The following is a 22,235-nucleotide window of genomic DNA, read 5'->3' as shown; positions in this document are numbered from 1 at the left end:
TTGTGTTTTTTTCGTGCTGCTCGTGTTTTACGAAAGTTCAAGTTTTCCCTACTGAAAATTCAAATTTTTCCCATACCTATCGGTTAAAACCTGAAGACATTGAATGATTGAGGAAGACATAGAACAAAAGTCACTGCTCAATGACATTGCCACCTGGCGAGGGATCTGGGCACCCATAGGGAGATTTCAAGCCTCCATCATAGCTCATGTTAGCAATCTACGTCATGCGGCGAGGCACCCTAGAGGGACCCTTTCCACAGTATGAGCACTGCGCTGGTGATTATTACCTTGTGACTAGGATTTGTAACAAAAGACCAAATGCTTGAATACTCGATGAGCTTAATTAGGTTGGGATTTTTCTTCTGAGCGAGGCATTTGGTATCCAAATATGTCACTTGTAATAAAGTGTAGTTTTAGTGACATAATAAAAAATAAATTGGGAGGGCCAATATTAAAAAACAATCAATAATTTTAATAAGAAGTACCGAAACATTCAACTTTTGGTGGAGGACCGTGGGGGGGGGGTCCGAGACTCCTCCTTGTGTACGTGCCTGCAATAGAATTCCAAAAAATAGGGTAAAATCAGTTTAGAAAAATCAGTTTAGTGACAGCTAATAAACAAACAAAAAGTGCAGAAGCCGAAAGAGAAACATCAAAGTTAAAAAAACAGCGACAAATGCTGATGAGCTAAATATCAAAGAGAAAAAAGAGCAGAGAATAACCCCCTCCCTCTAATAAAAACTGACTATTTGAAAGACGATAAACCCACGGCCAAAAATACAAAAAAAATTAATTAAATATGATTACACTTATTAATTTTTCTTTTTATTGAGGTATCATAGGCAGCGCAACAGCCTTGCCTAGGTAAAAAACGATATGGGCACATTGCATTATTTATTTATTTATTTGTTTTGGTTTCTATTTTCTGACCAGGGGACCTCGTATAATAGGAGTTGTCTTAGAGACTTAGAAGGGGCTCATAGTCGAAAGTGATTGGAGAGCACCCCACCGTTTTCATAAGCACATCCAACCAAAATGTAGATAGAGCCATTTTATTCAGTGCATCTGAAAGTCTATGAAATTATATCTTTGAGGATGACAGCACACCAGATCCCTTGTGGCAAGGGCTACAAGTTTTTCTAGTTGCACATCATTAATATGTAAGGTCTCTATGGATTTTTTTTGGAAAAGGTGGTCGTATAAACTTTGGAAGGGGCTTATTGGATTATATATTAGAGGTTGCAGTGCCCTTTTAAGAGTCAAATGTGATTGGAGGTTAGCTAGCCTACCCCACGTCCTCATTTCCCCAAAGAGATCTCATAGAAATTTTGAGATAAGCCATTTTTTCAAAACAATCTAAAGATCGTGTAACAAGGCTTCCGGCGTTGAAACTAGCCCTCAGAACGCGGGGCAATGATTTTAAGCTATGCCCCGGGGGCATATAAGGTTTTTTATGGAAAGGGTGGTTGGAAATTTTTTTAAAGGGGACTCATTTAATTGAAAGTTCGAAGTTCTAGTTCTCTTTCAAGAGTCAAAGTTGATTGACGTTAACTACCCACCCCCCTTATGCCCTCTTTTCCCCAAAAGTATCTGATTGAAAATTCAAGATAGCCAATTTGTTTAAAATAGTACAAAGAACATATAACAATGCCTCCAGGGTAGACACAATCCGCAGGAAGCTGGGGCAAGGGCTGTAGCTTGTGCCCTGGGGGCTATAAGGTTTTTATGGGATGTGTTGTCGTATAAACTTCAGATGGGGCTTATTTGAAGGGAAATTGGAAGCAATAATGCCCCATTTAAGAGTGAATTCAAAATTGATTTGAAGGCAACCAGCCCCCCTCCTTCCATGCACATCATTTCCAAAAACAAACATCCAATCAAGATTTTGAAATATCTATATTCTTCAGCTTTGTTGAAAGGTCCATTAATTACGTCTTTGGGGATATCATCCCCCTTAGCCCTCAGGGCAAGAGCTATAAGTTGTATATTAATCTGAATATTGTGTAAATTAATTTGTACCTTTCACATGTTTCTCCCTGGTCTGCTACACACCAAAGAAGAACCTCAGTAATTGACTGTGGATTCCAAATAATGCAAAACAAGATTTATTTAGAAAAGATTTAAGTGAATAATAATACCAAATAAAGTTCTGGTCTGGACAGTAAAACTATTTTGAGCCGGTTTAGTTTCATATACACAAATATGTGAAAATCTGATTGAAAGAAGTGCATGATATTTATTGAAATTGATTATTCGAAACCCAAATTTCAATACCAGGAATTTATAATTTAATAATTAAAATATTAATGTGAAAATTCTACTTCACATTCATATGATATGGTCTCTTATTAACAAATCAATGCGAGGCACACTGGGTACAGGATTGTAGCTAGGGTTTTAAGTTTTAATTTTAATGTTAAGAAATATCTTTTGAATCCACTAAACTCGGTATATCAGCTTCAAGCCCCTAATATAAAGCTAACCAACATTGTATTGGAAACAATAAACTGATGTAAATTACCCAATTTCTTTTCTTTCAAACTTTATATTTTTTCATTGACAACCTATATATTTTGACTTCGTTTGACTTATCTCTGCTACTCTCTCAATCATGGTCATAATTTAATGATGTCTCCACCCCCAAAGGACTGGACAAGAGAAATTACATGAGAAAATCTGGCGTCCTCTTCTTTATTGCGCATAAGAAAAAGAATACAAAAAATTGGCCAATATCCAATATTTTTTCCCAATATCCGATAATGACTCTAACCCCCATTAAGGCCCGATAAGATAATCCGGCTGGTATATGTTTCGGACTCTATTAAGGGTGTTACCACTAATACTTCTACCACTACTACTACAGCCATTACTACAGTCAAAACTACTGCATCTGTAGTACGTAATACCAAGGCTGTGGATATTGAAATGAAAATCTGAGTAAACGTTGAAGGGAAAGCTGAGATAAACCAAAATTTACTCTGTGCATGCAGATTGCTGAAACAGGCGATGTAGCAATATTTTTGGAACGGCTTACAATATCAAAATGAAGCTTCTGAGATATCAAGAATTATTTTGTTCCCAGAGGCACTTCATGTGGAAGGGATGGTCGTTTAAACTTCGGAGAGGACAGAGTTGATTGGAGATTGGAAGTCCTAGTGTGTTTTTGAAAGCCAAAAGTGATTGGAAGGCAACTAGCTCCCTCCATGCCCTCTTTTTACTAAATGCATATAAATAAAATTTTTAGATAGCTATTTTGTTCAAAATGTTCAAAGTAGACAACTACAGCTCCAAAATAGATAACAAAAGTTTATGATCAAAATTTTGGGATAGCAAAGTTGTTCAAAATACTCGGAAAATCATATAAAAATACCTCCAGGGTTGAAATTAACATCCAATGTCCAGGTTGAAGGGATATAAGTTATCCCCCCAGAGTATATATATTGTTTTATAGAAATGGTGGTCGCCTAAGCTTTGGAGGAGGCTCATTTCGTTGGAAATCAAACTTTCTCACTCCTTTTTAAGAGTAAAAAGTGATCAGAAGGCAACGAAACCCTCCCCTTATACCATTTTTGCTAAAATGGACCCAATCAAAAGAGCAAGGTCTCGTGGAAAGGGTAACTCCTTTCATATACGTAATAACTTCTGTTTGTTTTAAGTTTTGATGTTGCTCCTTTTTTCAGTTGAATTTTTTTTTTGATTAAATTTCTGATTGTTTTTAAATAATACCAGGAAATCCAGCTCTCTCTCCATGAAACATTGCAATACTTATGTATTATATGCCACTAACTCAAGCGTACGATGTTTACAACTCGAGAACAAACCAGTTTCTGCGTTAGTTTCTTCGTTATTTTTGAGAGGGTGGAGTTCTTCGTTAATTTATGGGGTGAAGCTGAGAACATAATAATGCTGGTTTGGTGTCTGGTTTGGGCCAAATAGTGTCTTGGCCCAAACTAAGATATGAACTAGGTATCCCCTACATTTTACTTATATTCAAAATTACCTGCCAAATATCAAATATGGTGCATTTGAAACTGTAGGCTGTACAAAAAATATGGTCAAATCCCGCTTTCTAGGGCTTTATCGAAAGAAAGGTTGAGATGGCTAAGGCATGTTCTACAGATGAATAGCAGATTGCCGAAGATTGTCCTTTTTGGCCAACCGTCTAGGGCTAAGCAGAAAGCTGGTCGTTCTCATTTGGCGTGGTAGGATTTCATAATTTAAAGGAAATGGGAGCCTCCTGGGAGGGTGTAAAGAGTGAGGCTTTGAATAGATTGGGATGGAGGAGGAATGTACGTAGCTTTTTTGGCCTCAGACGGCTTGATACTGCAGTGAGTTGTTAGTAGAATTAGTAATAGTTACTTCAGAAATGAACTTGGCTATGTGTTTGCCCATTAGAGGGGGTAGGGGGTAAAGCACACTGGGTCTGCATGTAAAATGTGTTAGGTACAATCATTCTGCATGTTATAAAGTAGGAATCTTTTTCTGACTTCAAACTATCCAAATACTTTACCCCCCCCCCCCCCTTATCTGCAAATATATAGCCCAAATTATATATTCCCCTTCTATTTTGTCACTTGTCTTTGTCTTGTCTCATGCTAAGCTGAAAGAAACTAACTATGAAACCGGTTTGTTCTTGAGTTTTACACGGTGTAAACTTGAATGAGTAGTGCATAATGCACAACCACCAAAATTCCTTCCCCCTACGGATAATAAAATAAAAACTCAAATAAAATTCTCAAATTTGGTAAGCTTTGTATTCCCGGGGCTATTTCCCAGAGGGGGATAGATTCCGGTGGGGGGCTCTACGGGGTGGCATTTTCCTTGGGGTGATATTTTCCAGGGGTATTTTGCGTGGGGGATATTTTCAACCTAGGGGTATTTTCTGAGGGGGTCTTTTGTGGGGGAATTTTCCAAGGGGGTTAAAATCTAGGGGGGAGAAATGCCAGTCACCCCCTACAAGATTCATAAAAATGTTATTTTTCGGAAAGTAACAACGGAAATGTGAGTTTAATACAGAGGAAATGATGACTACAGACAAAGAAAGGAGAAAAGAATAAAAAATAATCAATCGCTTTGAAATGAAAATAATTCAACGAAGAACTACATGGCAGAGATTAGGAAAAGCATGGCAAACCATAATCGACACCATAGAAAAAATTGAAGTGATTCAAATGGAACACATTCAAGTTACGCTTTATAGCATTAACAACAAAGTATTAATGATACTTTTTATTTATAAGAAAAAAAAGCTCCAGTTCCAATTATATATCTTAATTTAAAGCGCCATTCTACCCTACATATAATTAAATAGAAAAAAAAACAAGTTTTTTAACTGCAGATAAGGAGTGACATTAAAACTTAAAACGAACAGAAATTATTCCATATATGGAAGGGGTTGTCCCCTCCTCAACGCCTCGCTCTTTACTCTAAAGTTTTATTGTTTAAAAAAGTAAAGTTGTGAGAAAGAGTCAAACTTTAGCGTAAAGAGCAAGGCGTTGAGGAGGCGACAACCCCTTTCATACACGAAATAAAATCACTCAAAAACCAAACTCGATTTGCCATTGAGAGAAACGGTCAAACTTTAGCGTAAAAAGCGGGGCGTTTAGAAGGGAACAGCCCATTTCATATACGGGAAGTAATTGATTTTTGAATTTGATTTTATTATAATGTACTACTCCGTATATGAAAGGGGCCGTTCCCTCCTCAACGTCCCGCTCTTTACACCAAAGTTTTTACTGTTTTAAAAAGTAGAGCTTAGAGAAGGAGTCAGACTTTAGCGTAAAGAGCGGGGCGTTGCGGAGGGGAAAGCCCCTTCCATATATGGAATAATTTCTGTTCGTTTTAAGTTTTAATGTTGATCCTTACTTGCAGTTAAAAAACTTTTATTTTTGTAGTTGAATTTCTGAACGTTTTTAGTTGATGCATGTTTTGATTTTGGCTCACCGCACATGAATAATTAAAACGAAAATTGCATATAAATTTGTTTGGCTAAATGGCTCTCTTATAGTTTTGATCGAAACATTTTGATAAAAAAAAGGGGTGGGGGAGGAGGCCTAGTTGCACTCCAATTTTTGGTTACTTAAAAAGGCAACTAGAACTTTAATTTTTAACGAACGTTTTTATTAGTAAAAAAAACCTACGTAACTTAAGAATTAACTTACGTAACAAAATTCTATGTTTATATATTTTTATTACGTATATGAGGGGGTTATCCCCCTCGTCAATACCTCGCTCTTTACACTAAAGCTTCGATTTGGTCCAAATTCTTTAAGAATTGGGAAACCCTTTAACGTGAAAAAGTCCCCCTGAAAACGTCTCTACACGTCCCAATAACCACTACTATATGTAAACAATGGTCAAAGTTTATAGCTTGCAGCCCCTCCCCTGGGGACTGTGGGGGATTAAGTCGTCCCCAAAGACATAATTATTAGGTTTTTCGACTATGTTGAACAAAATAGCTATCTCAAAATTTTGATCCATTGACTTTGGGAAAAAGTGAGCGTGGGAGGGGGCCTAGGTGCCTTCCAATTTTTTTGGTCACATGAAAAGGGGACTGGAACTTTTAATTTCCCTTAGAATGAGCCCTCTTGCGACATTCTAGGACCATTGGGTTGATACGGTCACCCCTGGGAAAAAAACAACAGAAAAACAAAAAAACACGAATCCGTGATCTGTCTTCCGGGAAAAAAAAAATAGAACTCCACATTTTTGTAGATAAGAGCTTGAAACTTCTACCGTAGGGTTCTCTAATACGCTGAATTTGATGGTTTGATTTTTGTTAAGATTATTTGACTTTTAGGGGGTGTTTCCCCCTATCTTCTAAAATAAGGCAAATTTTCTCAGGCTCGTAACCTTTGATGGGTAACACTAAACTTGATTAATCTTATGTGTTATGAACGAGCATAAAAATGCAATTCTTTTGATGCAACTATTGGTATTAAAATTCCATTTTTAGAGTCTCGGTTACTATTGAGCTGGGTCGCCCCTTACAACAGTTCGTTACCGCGAACTGTTTGATAACAATGTTGCATGTGTCTTTAGTTACTGAACAAATCTATAGGTTTCCAGGGCATCAGATGGGAATAGAAAATAGGAAGGCTTTCGATTTTCAGTCTGAAAACAATATTTGATTCATGAATATTTCTGTTCTACAAAAACTAATTCTCTAGAAGCTAGGAATTCCTCTAGGGAACTGGATGGATTTCTTACACTGAAAGGACTAGCATCTTAGAAAATCCAACTGCCTTTCAAAGCTGTGCCACTAATCGTCTGTCTTCAGGAAGTTTAGTTAGCAACCACCAGTATTTAGTAATTATTTTGCAGGATTAATGAATTTTCATTAATTGGTTAAATTAAAAATTCGTTTTTAGAATTCGTAGTAATTATTAAAGTAATAACTAGCTAGTAAAAATTGTCGCAGAACTGTCGCAGAAACCTTTAACAAGAAAAAGTTGGAAAGTAACGTGACAACCAGAAAAAAAAATCACAGAAAAAAAATGCTAATAGGTTCTTAGTGCTGTGATTTCTCTTTATACATTAAAAATAGTTTTATTCTCTCTATTAAACTGTTTAAAAAGGATACAATATAATTAAATAAATATAACAATAAGTAATCCTTCTTTGAAGATACATGTTTGAGTGATTCCACAACCATATGTCTAAACTTTTCCAGACCCTAAATGGCAAAAGTTTGGGGTCCAAGGCGTAATTTGTTCCAAAAATAGTGTTTAAAAAATTCCACAATTCAGAAAAAATAATAAAAAGAATAAATTAAATGAAAAATAATCATATATAGGGTAGAAAACCATGATTGAAATAAAACTGCCTGATTAAGGAACTGAACCCTTACCATTCTGATTCAAAGTTTAACGCACTAATAACTGAACTACGGTGGCTGATAATCGAATTCAATCTAACGGTCCTTGTAGGACCAAGTTGTGTAACTTGCAACCCTTTTCCCTAAGACCGTGGAGATCTATGTCATCACCAAAAGCATACTTATTGGACCTTATTCAGCAAATACATTTTTAATTGGCTATTATAAAAATTGAGTTAATAAAAGCTTAAATTATGAAGAGTGAGAGCATTAAACTAAAGTTGGCGAAGCTCAACTTTGGCGAACAGGAGTAGGGGAGGGGGTATGTTAAGGGATAGTCATTTGAAATTTTGAGCTTTAATTATTTGTTCTTCTATGAATTTCTTCCTCTTAAGAACAATTGATCTTTAAAAAATCACTTTTGGAGCCCCAACGTCGGATGACCGTGTTAAAGAGTTCATAGTGAATTCTCCCAACAAACTAATGAGTCTTACTAAGGAGGCTGGCAGGAGGAGTATACGGGAGGGGCTCTTGTAAATCTCCAGTTAAAGATTTTGAAACATAGCTAATACAATGGTACCATTTTATACTTCCAAGCCTTTACACTTAAGAAGTGGCACCAAACGTGCCATTTTTAGTGCTATATGGCACTTACGGATGGTAGAACTAATAAAATCATGTTGATATGAGCAATAAACGATACATTAAACATATCTCTAAGAAGTTCTGGATGCCCACTAGCCCTAGCTTTTCTACTTGAGACATGGCACCAATAGTGGCATTTTTAGTGCCATTTGGCACTTGTTAAAGGTATATCTTATGAAGAAAACATAGATATGAGCAATAACTTTTATATAAGCATTAAAAAATCTGTCTACGATGTTTTTGTAGTCCGCTAGCCCCATCCCTATAGAAATGGCACAAAAAGTGTCATTTTAGTGCCACACGGCACTTGCAAATGGCTGAATTTATGAAAATCACTTAGATACGAGAAATAGCTTTTGAAAGACCTACTAAGCATCTTATGTCCTGGTAGCCCGTTAGGCCTGCTGAAAAAAAGAAGAAAAAAAAACAAAAAAAAAAACGGGAGACTGATCAGTGTAACCAACGTAAAAAATTGATTTTTCTTCTTGTTCAAGGAGGGAAGTCGGATCAAATACTGAAAAAAGGTTTGCTGTAATTTCTCAGTAAAAGGCCTTGCAAGTTCGACCTTGCTTATTCCAATCGTAAACTTTTCATTTTGATCTGATGCCACTTTTGAGGGGTTTGAAACTTCGAATAATTTTCGAAATCAGCAAAAAATTCTTTTCGCAATAAACTTTTACTTTTAAAACAAACCAATATAATAGTTACCATTCCTAGATCAGTGTAAGATGGCAATTTTTTCACAAGGCAGTTTTTTCAAAACGTGTTTTTTAACTTTTGGTTACTAGGGGCTGTGGTTCGCTCTTTACTAGGTCGCAGCTCCCGCTGCAACCACAGTAACACTGAGCGTCTTTGAACAATTTTATTGTGTTAATATGCTTTATTATTTTTGTTTCAGGAGACGGTCGATTTTTCAGTTCGTATTTCTCGAACTTACATCTCGAAGCTCAAATCTCTATATATATATATATGTTTTATAATATATATATATATCCCTATTTATATATATTATATAAATATATATATATATATTATAATATATATAGCTCAAATCCCTATATATATATATATATATATTTATATATCTATGTTTTCTTATGAAGAAAACATAGATATGAGCAATAACTTTTATATAAGCATTAAAAAATCTGTCTACGATGTTTTTGTAGTCCGCTAGCCCCATCCCTATAGAAATGGCACAAAAAGTGTCATGTTAGTGCCACAAGGCACTTGCAAATGGCTGAATTTATGAAAATCACTTAGATACGAGAAATAGCTTTTGAAAGACCTACTAAGCATCTGATGTCCTGGTAACCTGGTAGCCATAGCATATATATATATATATATATATATATATATATATATATATATATATATATATATATTATATATATATATATATATATATATATATATATATTTATTTATTTATTTATATTTCTACCACTTGAAAGGGAAAATAATCTTATAACGAATGTAGGTACAAAACTAGTCAAAGTAAGAAGCATAGTAAATTCACAAATAATTTGTGAAGAAACAAAGAAGACTTTATTCAAAGGAAGAATTTAGTTATCTTTAAAGAGTTCAAACTTTCTCTGAATAATTCCGGAAACTCCCACTAGGCTCAACTTAGCTCCCATCCAAAATAGGATCCCAGTGGACAGAAAATCCACTGGAGCTTGGAAAATACGAACTTCATTCCCTGGTCCCACGAGGATACTACATCGATGCAGAGAGACTGTCTCTTGAGAGTAAGTTGGCATGGAACAGGGGTGCTTTTCAAATATCCCTAGGGACCCGTATCCCGTCTATGTTGACGGAGCGAAAGGCCTTGGTTAGCGGCTTCATTGCTAATGACTTTCTACTCGTTTTAAGAAAGAAATGATGAAAGAATTTTCAGAAAAGGACATGTAAGAATGAAAACGGGATATTTGTTGCCAAAGTATGCAGTATTTAGGAATATACAGGAGAAGAATACCAGGACGAAAATTGTATATCGTCTCCTCCGGGTAGGGCGTTATCTACATGAAAAACATGTATCTGTGCAAACACGGATATATTCATATAAAAAAGGGACAAATAACCAAAATGAAAAATTGAATTATTTTTACACAGATCAGATTGCTGCATTCCGCTGGTGTAAAAGTCTAGTCACTTACTGCAAGGCCTATATCGATTGGCAGGCTTGAAAAAAAACTTTTCGGATGTGTTTTGCCCCCTCCCCTCCGCCCAGCGAAAAATTTGAAGCCATCTTCATTTCTCCAACAAAGCTGCCCCTGAAAGCTTGAACTCGATCGCCCAGCCATGACCCAAAACAAGGTAGACAAATCAAAACTACAACTTTAGAAATACTCATCTATGGAAAGAAAAGATGATTTTTTTGGAGGGGGGTTACAAAATAACTAAAAGATGGATCAAAATTTTTTTTATATGCATTTTGTGAAGTTTTTACGAATCGCACTATTTTTTTTGGGGGGGGGGTCGCAAAAACATTAACCTTCCCTGGATACGACCTTGGATGTATGAATTATCGCAAGGCATATGTAAGTAGCCTTAATTGCTGGCTTTACTTTCCACTTTAATTAAGTTCTTATCCATCTGCACCCGTAGAATAATCTAATTTTGTTTCTTTTTTTTCTCCACAAATATAGATTTTACCGAAAAAAGGAACGTATTTCCAATAATTTATTCTTTTACCAGCGTGAATGAAATAACATCGGGCCCAAGCTTTTGACACCGAAACTGGGTGTTTGATGTGTCACTATTTGAGCTAGCCGGGCATGATAGCTAGTTTTACATCTTTGGTGTGTTACTAAATATGAAAAAACGGACTTCCCATAATAGGGGTTTCTCTAGGGTTACAGACACTTACTTGTTATATAAAGGTAGGACATAAAATATACATTCCAAATATCAATGCTTTTAATATGTTTTTTTTTAGTAAATAAGAGCCTTATTGCTCTAGCCTCAAGAAAAATTTACCAAAAATTTGTCAAATTCATTAGAGGTTTAGGCCTACTATGATCTCGAGGAAAAGAGAATCAAAACGATGTTCACTCTTCCGTGTTAGTTGAATTTTGTATTTGCCCCCTTATCGCTAGGAATTGACGACATATAACAATCTTAGAGGGAGGCAGTGGTTTCACTATTCCCAAGTTTGTTGGGGGTTTTCTCAGAAAAAGTGGATTCTCTGAAATCTCCTCACAAATTACTGAGCTTAATGAGGATTGAAAAACAATCATGAACACAACCCTTTTCTGGAATGAAATTTTTATTGGCAGGGGTGGGGAGCGCAAAAATGGATTTTTGGCATGAACAATGCAGCAAACTATCGTGGGGAATCTTAAAAATGAGCTACCCAATGTTGATAATGCTTATTTTGATAAATACAAAACAAAAAGATCAATTGTTCTAATCGTAATCACTTTTATCATTAAAACTTAAAACGAGGATTAATAATAAGCCTAAAAATAGTGTAACTGATATTACAATAGTCTAATGTGGCTTAAATGATACCCTTTGCTTAAAATAGATTTCCAAGTGTGCAAAACATTGACTGATAACAAGAGACAGAATTCGAGAATATTTTCATCTCAAGAAATTCCACTGCCAAATAGCGTATTATAGAAAAACAACAAGGCAGTACTAGATTCTAGCATTGTCAAAGCATAATTTTAAATATTAAATTGCTTTAGTATAGCAAATATCTTCAGCGCGTAATTATAAACAAAATTACAATCGAGGGTAAAACTGACAACTTCTGTTTTTCCACATTTACTCATCTTATTAGCTTATTAGTTGTATTTGGATGAGGGTTGTTACCCTGGGGGTGTTTGAGAGAAGGTGATTGTCTTTTTTTTCCTTCCATTATTATTTTAATTAGTGTATGATGCTTCTAGAAACATTTATCTAGGTTTTTTTTATTATTGTTTTTAGTTTAGGATGTCTTTAGGAATGTTTATGTAGTTAATCTCTACGCGTTAGCAAAATTTAAGTTTTTCCCTAGCGTAATGATTTATATCTGTAATAGTTAATATTTTTGTTTATTATGTAAATAAAAGTCTAAGTCATCGGTAAATAAATTGGCAAATGAGGTCGTTAAATCGGTTTTAATTTACAACTGGCAAATAAGGTTGGTAAATTGGTTTTAATTTAGAATTGACAAATAAGTTCAGTAAATCTGTTTTGATCTAAAGTCTGTAACTTAAAACAGTGCAAGTACCAACTGGATATCATTCTTGCGTTCCATACACTTCCAGCAATTAAATAGTGAGACTTTGGTCTAAAGAATTTGGAGTTAAATGGAGAGAACCTCCCTTCATACACAGGATAGTTTCTTTTCGTTTTTGATTTTACTATCGCTTCTTACTTTCATTTACCATTCAGCTCAATGGCCTCTCTGTATAAATCCTGCATTTTGTTTATTGCCAAATGTGGATGCCCACTTTTTGCAGAGATTCCTAAAAACTCTCTGGTATCACTCCCGAGAATATTCATTAGGGCCTCAAGGGAGAGTTGTACAGGGGCTTAGCTTGCTATGGGGTAGGAGGAGGGCAACTGCCCCTTCCAGATCTCAATTTGCCCCCCAGACCCCAGTTTACCCCCTAGCCTAAATTTAGTTTCTCCAAAAATCTTATTAAAACTAAGATAAGCCTGCATAGTTCAAACATCTTTACTTTATGGTAAAAAATGGCTCATTATTAATTTTTCAGTGTTATTTTCACTTGTTTTAGGAAAATCGGCTCCAACTTTGCCCTCTCCGTCACCCCTCGGATGTTGACGAAATTACGCCACTTGAGTTGTAGCACCAGTGGGATAGCTTTACAACCTGTCAGATATATACAATTAGTCAATGTGGTGTCAATGGCTGTTTTCTATATCTATATGTATTACCCTCCCTCGAACAAGTTCTCTCTACTTGTACTACTGTCTACCAAGCCGATTTGGTAAACAAGCAGAAAAAGGGGTGGGTCGAACAGCTTTCGAGAGGAAAGTACTTTGAGAGCAGCTTTCTAAGACGCTGCACCTCAATTTCCAATGGTACACAGAAGGGTACTACCCCTGAAAGTCCATTTTTTAATTGCTTTAAAAGGAAATTCAACAAGCAAAACTCTTGAGAGTAAACCTAGGTAAATGGGTGACAAGTGGCACACCTGACCTTCAGTTTTTAGCAGCCTGGCGACATGAATTTTTTCATAACAAAAGACTGTAAACTAGTTTTTTTTTTCATTTATTGGCCACAAGAAACTCACTACGGGATACAGCCTCCGTACTAATGCCCCTCAGCACTTTCCTATTGCAGTTTTTTACCATTGATATTCCGGTAAATATTACAATCGGCCGGTAAATATTACGGTAAATAAAGTTTTCACTATTTATTAAAAAACAATCTAGAGTATACAGATTTTTTTTTTCTTGGCTACCCTGTATGCATGTGGGTGTCAAATTTTAACTAAAAAATATTGTTACGAATTCAAAGTTAAAAAATATTTGAACAACCACCAGATTCATGAGTGTAACCAAAGGCAGGGCTGCTAGATAAAAGACCACGTGCCTTCAAGTTATTAACTGTGATATATGAAGTCTTAAGTATTTATCTGAAATTGCCTGTTCGGTTACATACCTATCAAGTTTTCATTGGTACTCCCGCATTATATGGTACACACTTGAGAATTTAAATCGCAAAAATGAGACAATAACCGGTTTTCACGGTCTTTATACCAGACAATTAAGTTCGGGTCGGTGGAAAACTATATTGGAGCTATATTTTATTTAGATATTTAGTTGGTATTTTGGTTAGGTTAGGTATTTAATCTAATTCGTTCTATGCGGCCCCCTACCATAATTCTTTGTTGTAGTTTTCAAAATTTGTTTACTAAAGTTTTATGTTTTCCTCATATTTTGTTTTATTTCATTAGCGTTCACCAAACTGGACTTCTCGAGTGTGTATCATACAATAATGAGATGCCCAGTCCTTGGTGGTTATATATTTGTTATAATTTAGTAAGGGCTTCCAATCCCTAAGATCAATTACTTTGCTTCAAACTTAATGTTAATTACTTATTACTTAATTGTTAATTACTTACTCTTAACAGCTTTTGGTTTATTCTGCTTACGTCGTGGCATATCCCTTCCTTCATTCACAATACCAGCCGTTGTACTAAACACTGTCAGGGATATGACATAATCCTTGGAAATGAATTGGAATCGCCGGAGAAAGAAAACAAGCCCTTATATTTTTCTTATAATGAGTTTGAGGGAGAGCGCCACTGTTGGGCGAAGTGTAAAACTGCAACTTTATAACTGAAGTTAAGTTAATGAGCATCCTGAAGGTAAGTTGATCTGCCACAGGTAAATTAATACTCTTTTTTATTATAATTCTTAGGATTTCTTTTTTGTTGCAAATGATACAGTTGAAATAAGGAATATTTTACGTACTTTATTTTTAATGCAAGCTTTGACTCATTTTTGCAGTAATATTTTGGTTATACAAAGTTTTTATAAATAAAAACAGCAGCGAAACATAGCCAGGGTTGTCACGTATGAGGGAAGTAAAGGGAGCCCCATAATGTTTTTGAGCACTCGGGAGAAAAAAATCGGTTAAATAAAGACCATGAAAATAGTGACATGTCTTCTGCAAAAAGCTCGAAATTGGCCGGTAAACGCAGCAGTTTTACCGACTCCTGCCGTGATTTTACAGATGATGCCACAATCCTCCATTTGGTTAAATAAACAGCACGAAAATAGTGACATGACATATATCAAAATCTCAATCTCAGTAGGCAAATGCAGCGATTTTTATATACTCCCACCCCCCTGAAATGTTTGTCCGCCTGGAAAAAAACGTAAAATATATATATATATATATATATATATATATATATATATATATATATATATATATATATATATATATTTAATGCGTTTTTTAAAGTTCTTTTTTGTTTCCCTTCCTCCTCCCAGAAAAAAATATTTTGTACCCCTCCTCTCCAAAAAAAAAACAAAATTCTATTTTTTCGATTCGTGATTTTTCGTATCGTCTTCAAAATGAACATTATGCTAACTATTGATAAGGAACAGTCTGTAAAAATGACCAGCCAGCAGGTCAAATTCCCTCCTCCCTAAAAAATTTCGGCTAGTAATGACACTGAAATGTTACTAGTTGTTTGCAAGTGTTACTAGTTGTGCTAGTTGTGTTACTAGTTTTTTTTCGTAATTTGTTTTTAACATAAATTTTTGTATATGTTTACAGTAATATTTTCATTGTAAAAAGTTTTCATAAGGTAAAATTTTTTATTAATTTGAACATTTCGTTTTTGTTGCGAACGATACAGTTGAAATAAGGAATATTTTACATGATTTATTTTTAATGCAGATTTTTACATATGTTTGCAGTAGTACTTTAGCTATAAAGTTGTCACGAAGTAAAAACAGCCACTGTACCATAAATTCATACCGGAAGTGACGGGCAACAGAAGCTACAGAACTTCTGACGGTAAATGAATTCTGCAGGTAAATCTACTGCAGGTAAATGACCGCTCTCTTTTATTGCTAATTTGAGAATTTCTTTGTTGCAAACGATACAGTTGAAATAAGAAATTTTTATGAAATTTATTTTTAATACAAATTTTTACTCGTATTTGCAGTGATACTTTGGTTATAAAAAGTTGCCGTAAGATAAAAACAGTCGCGTGAACTTGAGCTGGACTTTAATCTGCCAAAACCATACTTTATGCATAACCATAATGGAAATTATGGGTAGCCGAAGTTACGGAAGTCTTGACGGTGAATTTATCAGCTGCAGGTAAATGAATTCTCTTTTCATTATTTTTTAGAAAAATATTCCTCGAAAAAGAGGTTTTCAAAAAAAAGAGCCACATTAAACTGGACGAGAAGAGTAGGCCAAGTAGAAATAAATTCCTAAAATAATCAAAGCTCAAAACCAACAGAATTAATATTAAAGAATCAATGAAACCCAAAACAAACAGAAAATAAATTAACAAACATAGCAAAAAGCATGCAGCAGATACTGATATAAATGAATAAATTAATCTTAAAACGAGAAAACTTAAATTGAATATTCAAATCAAAGTTAAAAAGAACAAAAATTATTAAAGCAATAGCAATAGTTTGGCAATAGTTTAGCAATATATAGTAGTTAACAGTAGTTTAGTAATAGAACAAAAAGCAATAGTTGGGCAACTGTCCCCTTCCCTTCATCTAACTGTAAAAGTCTCAAGTCTAATGTGTCATTTACGTTTATTTGAAAACTATGTTTCTTGAACGGTCCTTAGAAAGAACTAAGAAAATAACACTGAATTTATGATATATAATGATAATAATTAGTGAAAGCTCATCTGTTCAAGTTGTAAGCACAAAAGAAAAGTAAATGTAAAATCCCTATGATAATCATGACGACTAGAAAAAATTAAATAAAAAAAACGATTTTTTTCAACTGAAAACAAGGAGGAACGTTAAAACTTGAAACGAGCAGAAATTATTATGCATATAAGGAAGCGGTGTCTTCCTCAATACTTCGCTCTTTACGATAAAGTTTGTTTACTGCTTCTAAAAAAAACAACTCTAAACAAACAGCCCTTAAAGCCAGCATAAAGAGCAAGGTATTGAGGAGGAAACGATCCCTCCTCTTCTTCTTCTTCTTCTTCTTACCATGCTTTCATTATCCTTTGAAAAATACCCCAGGCAAGAAATTTACCCCCCCCCCTCCCCGCCAAGAAAAAATGTGTGTATACTTCCAAATAAAAATGTTTTACGGAAACAATGGGCAAATTTCATAACTTCTGACTTTTCCCAAGGGCTGTGAAGGGTCATGTATCCCCAAAGGGAAAGCCATTGGATCTTTTAGCTATGCTGAACAAAATAGCTATTGGGAAATTTTAATCAGATAGCTTTGAGAAAAAAGGGGCGTAGGGGGGGGTAGTTTCCCTCCAATCTTTTTGGTCACTTAAAAAGGGTACTAGAACTTTTAAATTTTATCTATATGGCCACTCGCGATCTTCTAGGACTATTGGTTTGGTACGATCATCCTTGGGAAGAACAAAAAAGAAATTCAGAAAAAAAACAAATACACACGCATCCTTGATCTTTCTTTCAATGTTAAAAAGAACAAATACTGTTTAAAAAAAGGCATTAATTAAAGCAGGAATGACAATTTTGACCAGAGAGTGTTTGAAAAAGCGGTTGTCCCACTCTTTTTTAATGTAGCATCTGTTATGTACGGTAACAAAATAAGTATATAAGATCCTCAGCTGTATATATAGTAGTATATACAATTGTATATCTTCATTTCACATAACTATATTTTGTGACTTGTTCGTATTGATAATGTGAAAAATTCTGAAGTAATATTGTAGTTGCTTTCCGTTTCCGTGGTTAACTCAAGTGGTGTGAATTTGCACTTTTTTTCAAAATATCATTAGTAAATTTTTGAAAAAAAAAATGTCTGAAAAAAAAACCGATACCATTCCACTTAGTTAAACTGAGAATTCAGAGACCCATCTATACCACCTAGATAAAAATAAAAAACACATAATTATTTAGCTTCTTTTATAGACAACTTTTGAAAACGTATTTTTCTTGAATGATTACTTCGACCTTTGAAGGAGTATTTCGACTCAGATGTTTAGTTTTAAGTGTATTCTTACCCGAACCTTTATTAAACAAATTAAATTAAAAATTAATGGCAAAGAGTTTTGGCCTTTATTTTAATGTTTTAGGATGAACAGAGGAAGTGACGTGTCATATAATGCAGAGCATTAATTAGATGAAAATAGGCTGTAAAGTGGCCATCATTTGCTCACCGAAACCCAAAACGTAAATTGATAATATCTTTGCACTTCTCATACATTTACTTTCTACTGGCAAAAAATTGAAAATATCCTATTTTGGCAGATGTGAGCTTGAAACCCCTCTTAATCTGAAATGCGCTGAATCTGCTGGTGTGAATTTCATTAAGATTCCTTGACTTTTATGGAATTCCCCCCCCCCCTTTTTTCAAAAATCAGGCAAGTTTTCTCAGGTTAATAGCTTTTGATGGGTGACATTAAACTTAATAATTTTTTTGTATTTGGAATCAGCATAATAAATCCAATTCTATCAGTTGGTATCAAAACTCTGTCTTTTAGAGTTACTATTGAGCCTAGTAGCTCCTTACTTTCAGTTCGCTACCACGAACTGTTTGGCTAATGAAAATAAACTGAATATTTGATATTTAGTAATATTAATTCTTGGAAACTGAACAACTGAAAATTTTATTTCATTAGAATTCTATTTTTATTTTTTAATATTGTAAATATAAACGAAAATAATTGTAATATATTTTTTGGTACTTGTATGATATATCCCCTACCTAATATTCTTCAAATAATTTTTGTACGCTCAAACCTAATGAAATATATCAAAGTAAGATGGAAATATCATACTTTAGAAACAAATTTGGGCTATATGTTCGGAAATTGTGGGGGGGGGGCACAGTATAGCAGGTCCACACACCTAATGGTTTAGGTACAATTTAATAATATTTTGGTACCGTACATAACATCCCGTCATACTCCCACGGTTAGCTATCAATAAATTAAGATTTTACAGGACAATTCTGCTTGTCATTTAATGCTAAATCTGAGCCAAATTTCAAATTTTTTTTTTTGCTCAAAAGACATATCCAGATTCAAACGTTTGACACGAATATCTGAAAAAAAAAATTCAATTAAAAATCTACCACAGCTTAAAACCCCAAGTAACTAAATCACCAATCTACTGGCTACCTATCGGATACAAAATTAACAAACAAATAATTATTCAATTTTTTAAAGGAGTATTTTGACTAGTGCACATAGTTTGAAGCGCATACTTACATGTATCTTTATTAGAGTTCAAAACTTCTGACAATTTTGGTCTTTATTCGAATATTTTTGGATGAATAGAAGAGGAAACACAAGCGAAGAGCTCTAAACTGACTGGACGCTAGATTTGACAGTATTCTAGACTGGCAGGACCGAAAGTTAACCGAAAGTTAATAGACAGAATTCTAGACTGAAAGTTAACCGAAAACTGAGGTAGACATCGAACGTGTAATAAATAGATTTGGCGCTAGTAGAAAGAGAAAAATAGGCTTTCTCTTGTAAAATTGTGAATTCTGTAATTTAAGCAAAATATAAAGAACTTTAAAGAGTGGAAAGATACGCTACATTGTTATGAAAAGTGAAATTTTGATTAGTAAATTTTTTAGATTTCATCAAAGTTGACACTGTTTATAAAAACACTATTTTAAAAAAGAAATAGCAATTAGTTAATGTTCTACTGCCTATAATTAAAAACCTGGTTTTAAATGCCTTCTATGTATTTCTATATCTGTGTTTTATGTTTCTCGTTACACCCTAAACAAACAAATATTTAATGTTTAACGTTTTACGCTTATACGATTGTATCTCAATCCTTATTTCCTACTCTTCATCGCCATCATAATTAGTAAATGATGCCATATAGTTAGGCGACATGCTAAATGGTCTGACCAATACAAACAGTCACAAAGAATGTATGACTCCGAAAGATGGTTAAAAAACTATTTTGTTTACAATATAAAGCTTAACTCGCTCGGTATAGTGGTCAGTAGTGCAAAGGCTAAAAATTATACCGAAAATATTAAACATCCTATTTTTTTTGCAGTTGGTGAACAGCTTTTATTCTTTTTATGGAAGGATGGTTTTTATAACTTACTATTTTTTGTATCAATATTTTTACATTACTTTAATTTCAGCAGATTTATTAGAACTTTAACCCTTGCCAGATATTAGATTTACGACCATTTATGCTACCTACCTACGACGCATAATTCTTGAGATTCCCTTTAAATTGCTGGTATTTCTTTGTTCGCAAGCTTTGTCAGACCAACCTATTATGCACTCCATAAAAATCCTGGATCCACCCCTGGGTCTCATTCTGTCATTTGTCACGACTAGCTAAACAGATATGACCTGAAAGTGTCATAGTTTTTGAATGGGAGGGGAATGGGGGCTTTCTAAATGGGGGAGGTGACAGACACTTGGTTTACTCCCCTCTTTGAAACTGTTTTATTGCCCCTAGTAAACTGTCTCATGCAATTTACTTTTTGTTATTATTGTAACGTTTATGCAACGTTTTACGTAATACGTTTAACGTTAACGTTTTACGTAAACGTTACATTTATGGAACGTTTATACGTTACATAAATACAATTTGTTAGGTGAACATAACCAAGGCTGCTTCAAATATTTACTGCTTAGTTTCTATACTAAAGTGCCACCTATTTGAGATGAGTTTATAGATAGCAATTGTTTAAAAATTTTATTTTAATAAATTCTTCTACCAAAACCGCCAATAAAAATTGGTGTGGCAATTCTAGGCTACAAATCCAGCTGGCACGATAGAGATATAAACACTGATTCTAATTGGATTCTTGTTAGTTTAGGGATAAATAGATAACCAAATACTTGAACAATAGAGTATACATGGCTGTATAAGAGAAAAAATAAAAATGGCGGAGGATACCGGAATTTTACTAGATAAAGCTACATACTGCTTAAAAGATAAAATTTCATCAATTACTATCAAAGAAATTTAAAAGACACAGTCTATTTATAGACCTACGAGATATATTTCACTTCTTGATACATGAGTAAAAGTCTGGTGACAGCAAAAAAAAAAAAAAAAAAAAAATCAGACTTCCCGATGAGAATCCTTAGTTGCTCTACCCTCAGCCGTGTTACAATTCTATCAACTGATTGCTTCAATGGCTTTTCCAGTAGCTCCACTGTTCCAGCTTTGCTAATGGCTGTTGTGTCACCGGCAAAAAGTGAGACTGTTTCATTGGTTGGGTTTACTATTAGTTCTATTATTCCAAGAATAATATAGGACCAATTGATCCTTGTGGAATACCTATTTCAACACTGTTGGCTGCTGAAAAAAGATCATTTAGGTGGAAATACTGGTAACGATTACTTAAAAAAATTAGCGATTTTCCCCTCAGACCATACACCTCACACTATTTAAATAGAAACTCATGATCTATTGCATCGAAATCTTTCATGAGACCTAAAAATACTGCACCTACTTTAAAACCTTGATCTAACGCATCACTAACAATAGCAGCCAAATGAATCGTCACCTGTCCCGTTGTCATTTTTCTACGAACCCAAACTGTGTCTCTACCAGTAACTTATAATCCTCATAAAACCTTATCATTCCAGTACTAAAATACTTCTCTAAAACACGGGAAATATTGAGTGAGACTATATTTTCGTAGAGAATATAGAATCAATCTATATTTTCCTGGTCACTTTGAATACTACCCTTATGAATTGGGATTGCACGTGCAACTTTAAAACAATCTGGAAATTCTCCTTAACAAAAACACTAATTAATTAATTCACATTAAACTTGAGATAAAACTGGGAAAGTACATTTAACTTTTATAAATTAATGTGATTACTACCAGATGAATGACTACGCAACCCATAAAATATTTTTTTTTGAATTTCATCAACTGTTACACGTCTCAGGAAAAGATATACATCAATCGGGTCCCTTATTCAAAACTGGTACGTCAGATCATAACTATCAGGTACAACTGACATAGCTAAATTTGGACCAATATTCAAAAAATAACTCTGTATATCATTTTCCGACTTTAGAGTCCCTCCTATTGTACTATTTAATTCATCCGGCACGCTACTTATCTATATATATATAAAAATAAGTTGTATGCCTGTTTCACTAT

General features: G+C 34.4%; 1 protein-coding gene across 1 annotated transcript in view; it reads right to left on the bottom strand.

Moving 5' to 3' along the window:
* LOC136037527 (zinc finger protein 423 homolog) overlaps nucleotides 1-21,638 on the bottom strand; it is a 151,611-nt gene extending 129,973 nt beyond the window's left edge. The window contains exons 1-2 of the mRNA XM_065720249.1: nucleotides 21,570-21,638; nucleotides 14,548-14,650 (exon numbers count right to left, since the gene is read on the bottom strand). Of these exons, the coding sequence (XP_065576321.1) occupies nucleotides 14,548-14,650; nucleotides 21,570-21,638 (172 nt within the window). The remainder of the gene's footprint in view (nucleotides 1-14,547; nucleotides 14,651-21,569) is intronic.
* Between the last annotated feature and the right edge of the window lie 597 nt (nucleotides 21,639-22,235).

The sequence above is a fragment of the Artemia franciscana genome, chromosome 17, assembly GCF_032884065.1.
Source record: "Artemia franciscana chromosome 17, ASM3288406v1, whole genome shotgun sequence".
Classification (NCBI taxonomy): domain Eukaryota; kingdom Metazoa; phylum Arthropoda; class Branchiopoda; order Anostraca; family Artemiidae; genus Artemia; species Artemia franciscana.
The sequence above is the reverse complement of the archived record's forward strand: the minus strand, read 5'-3'. Positions and strand labels throughout refer to the sequence as shown.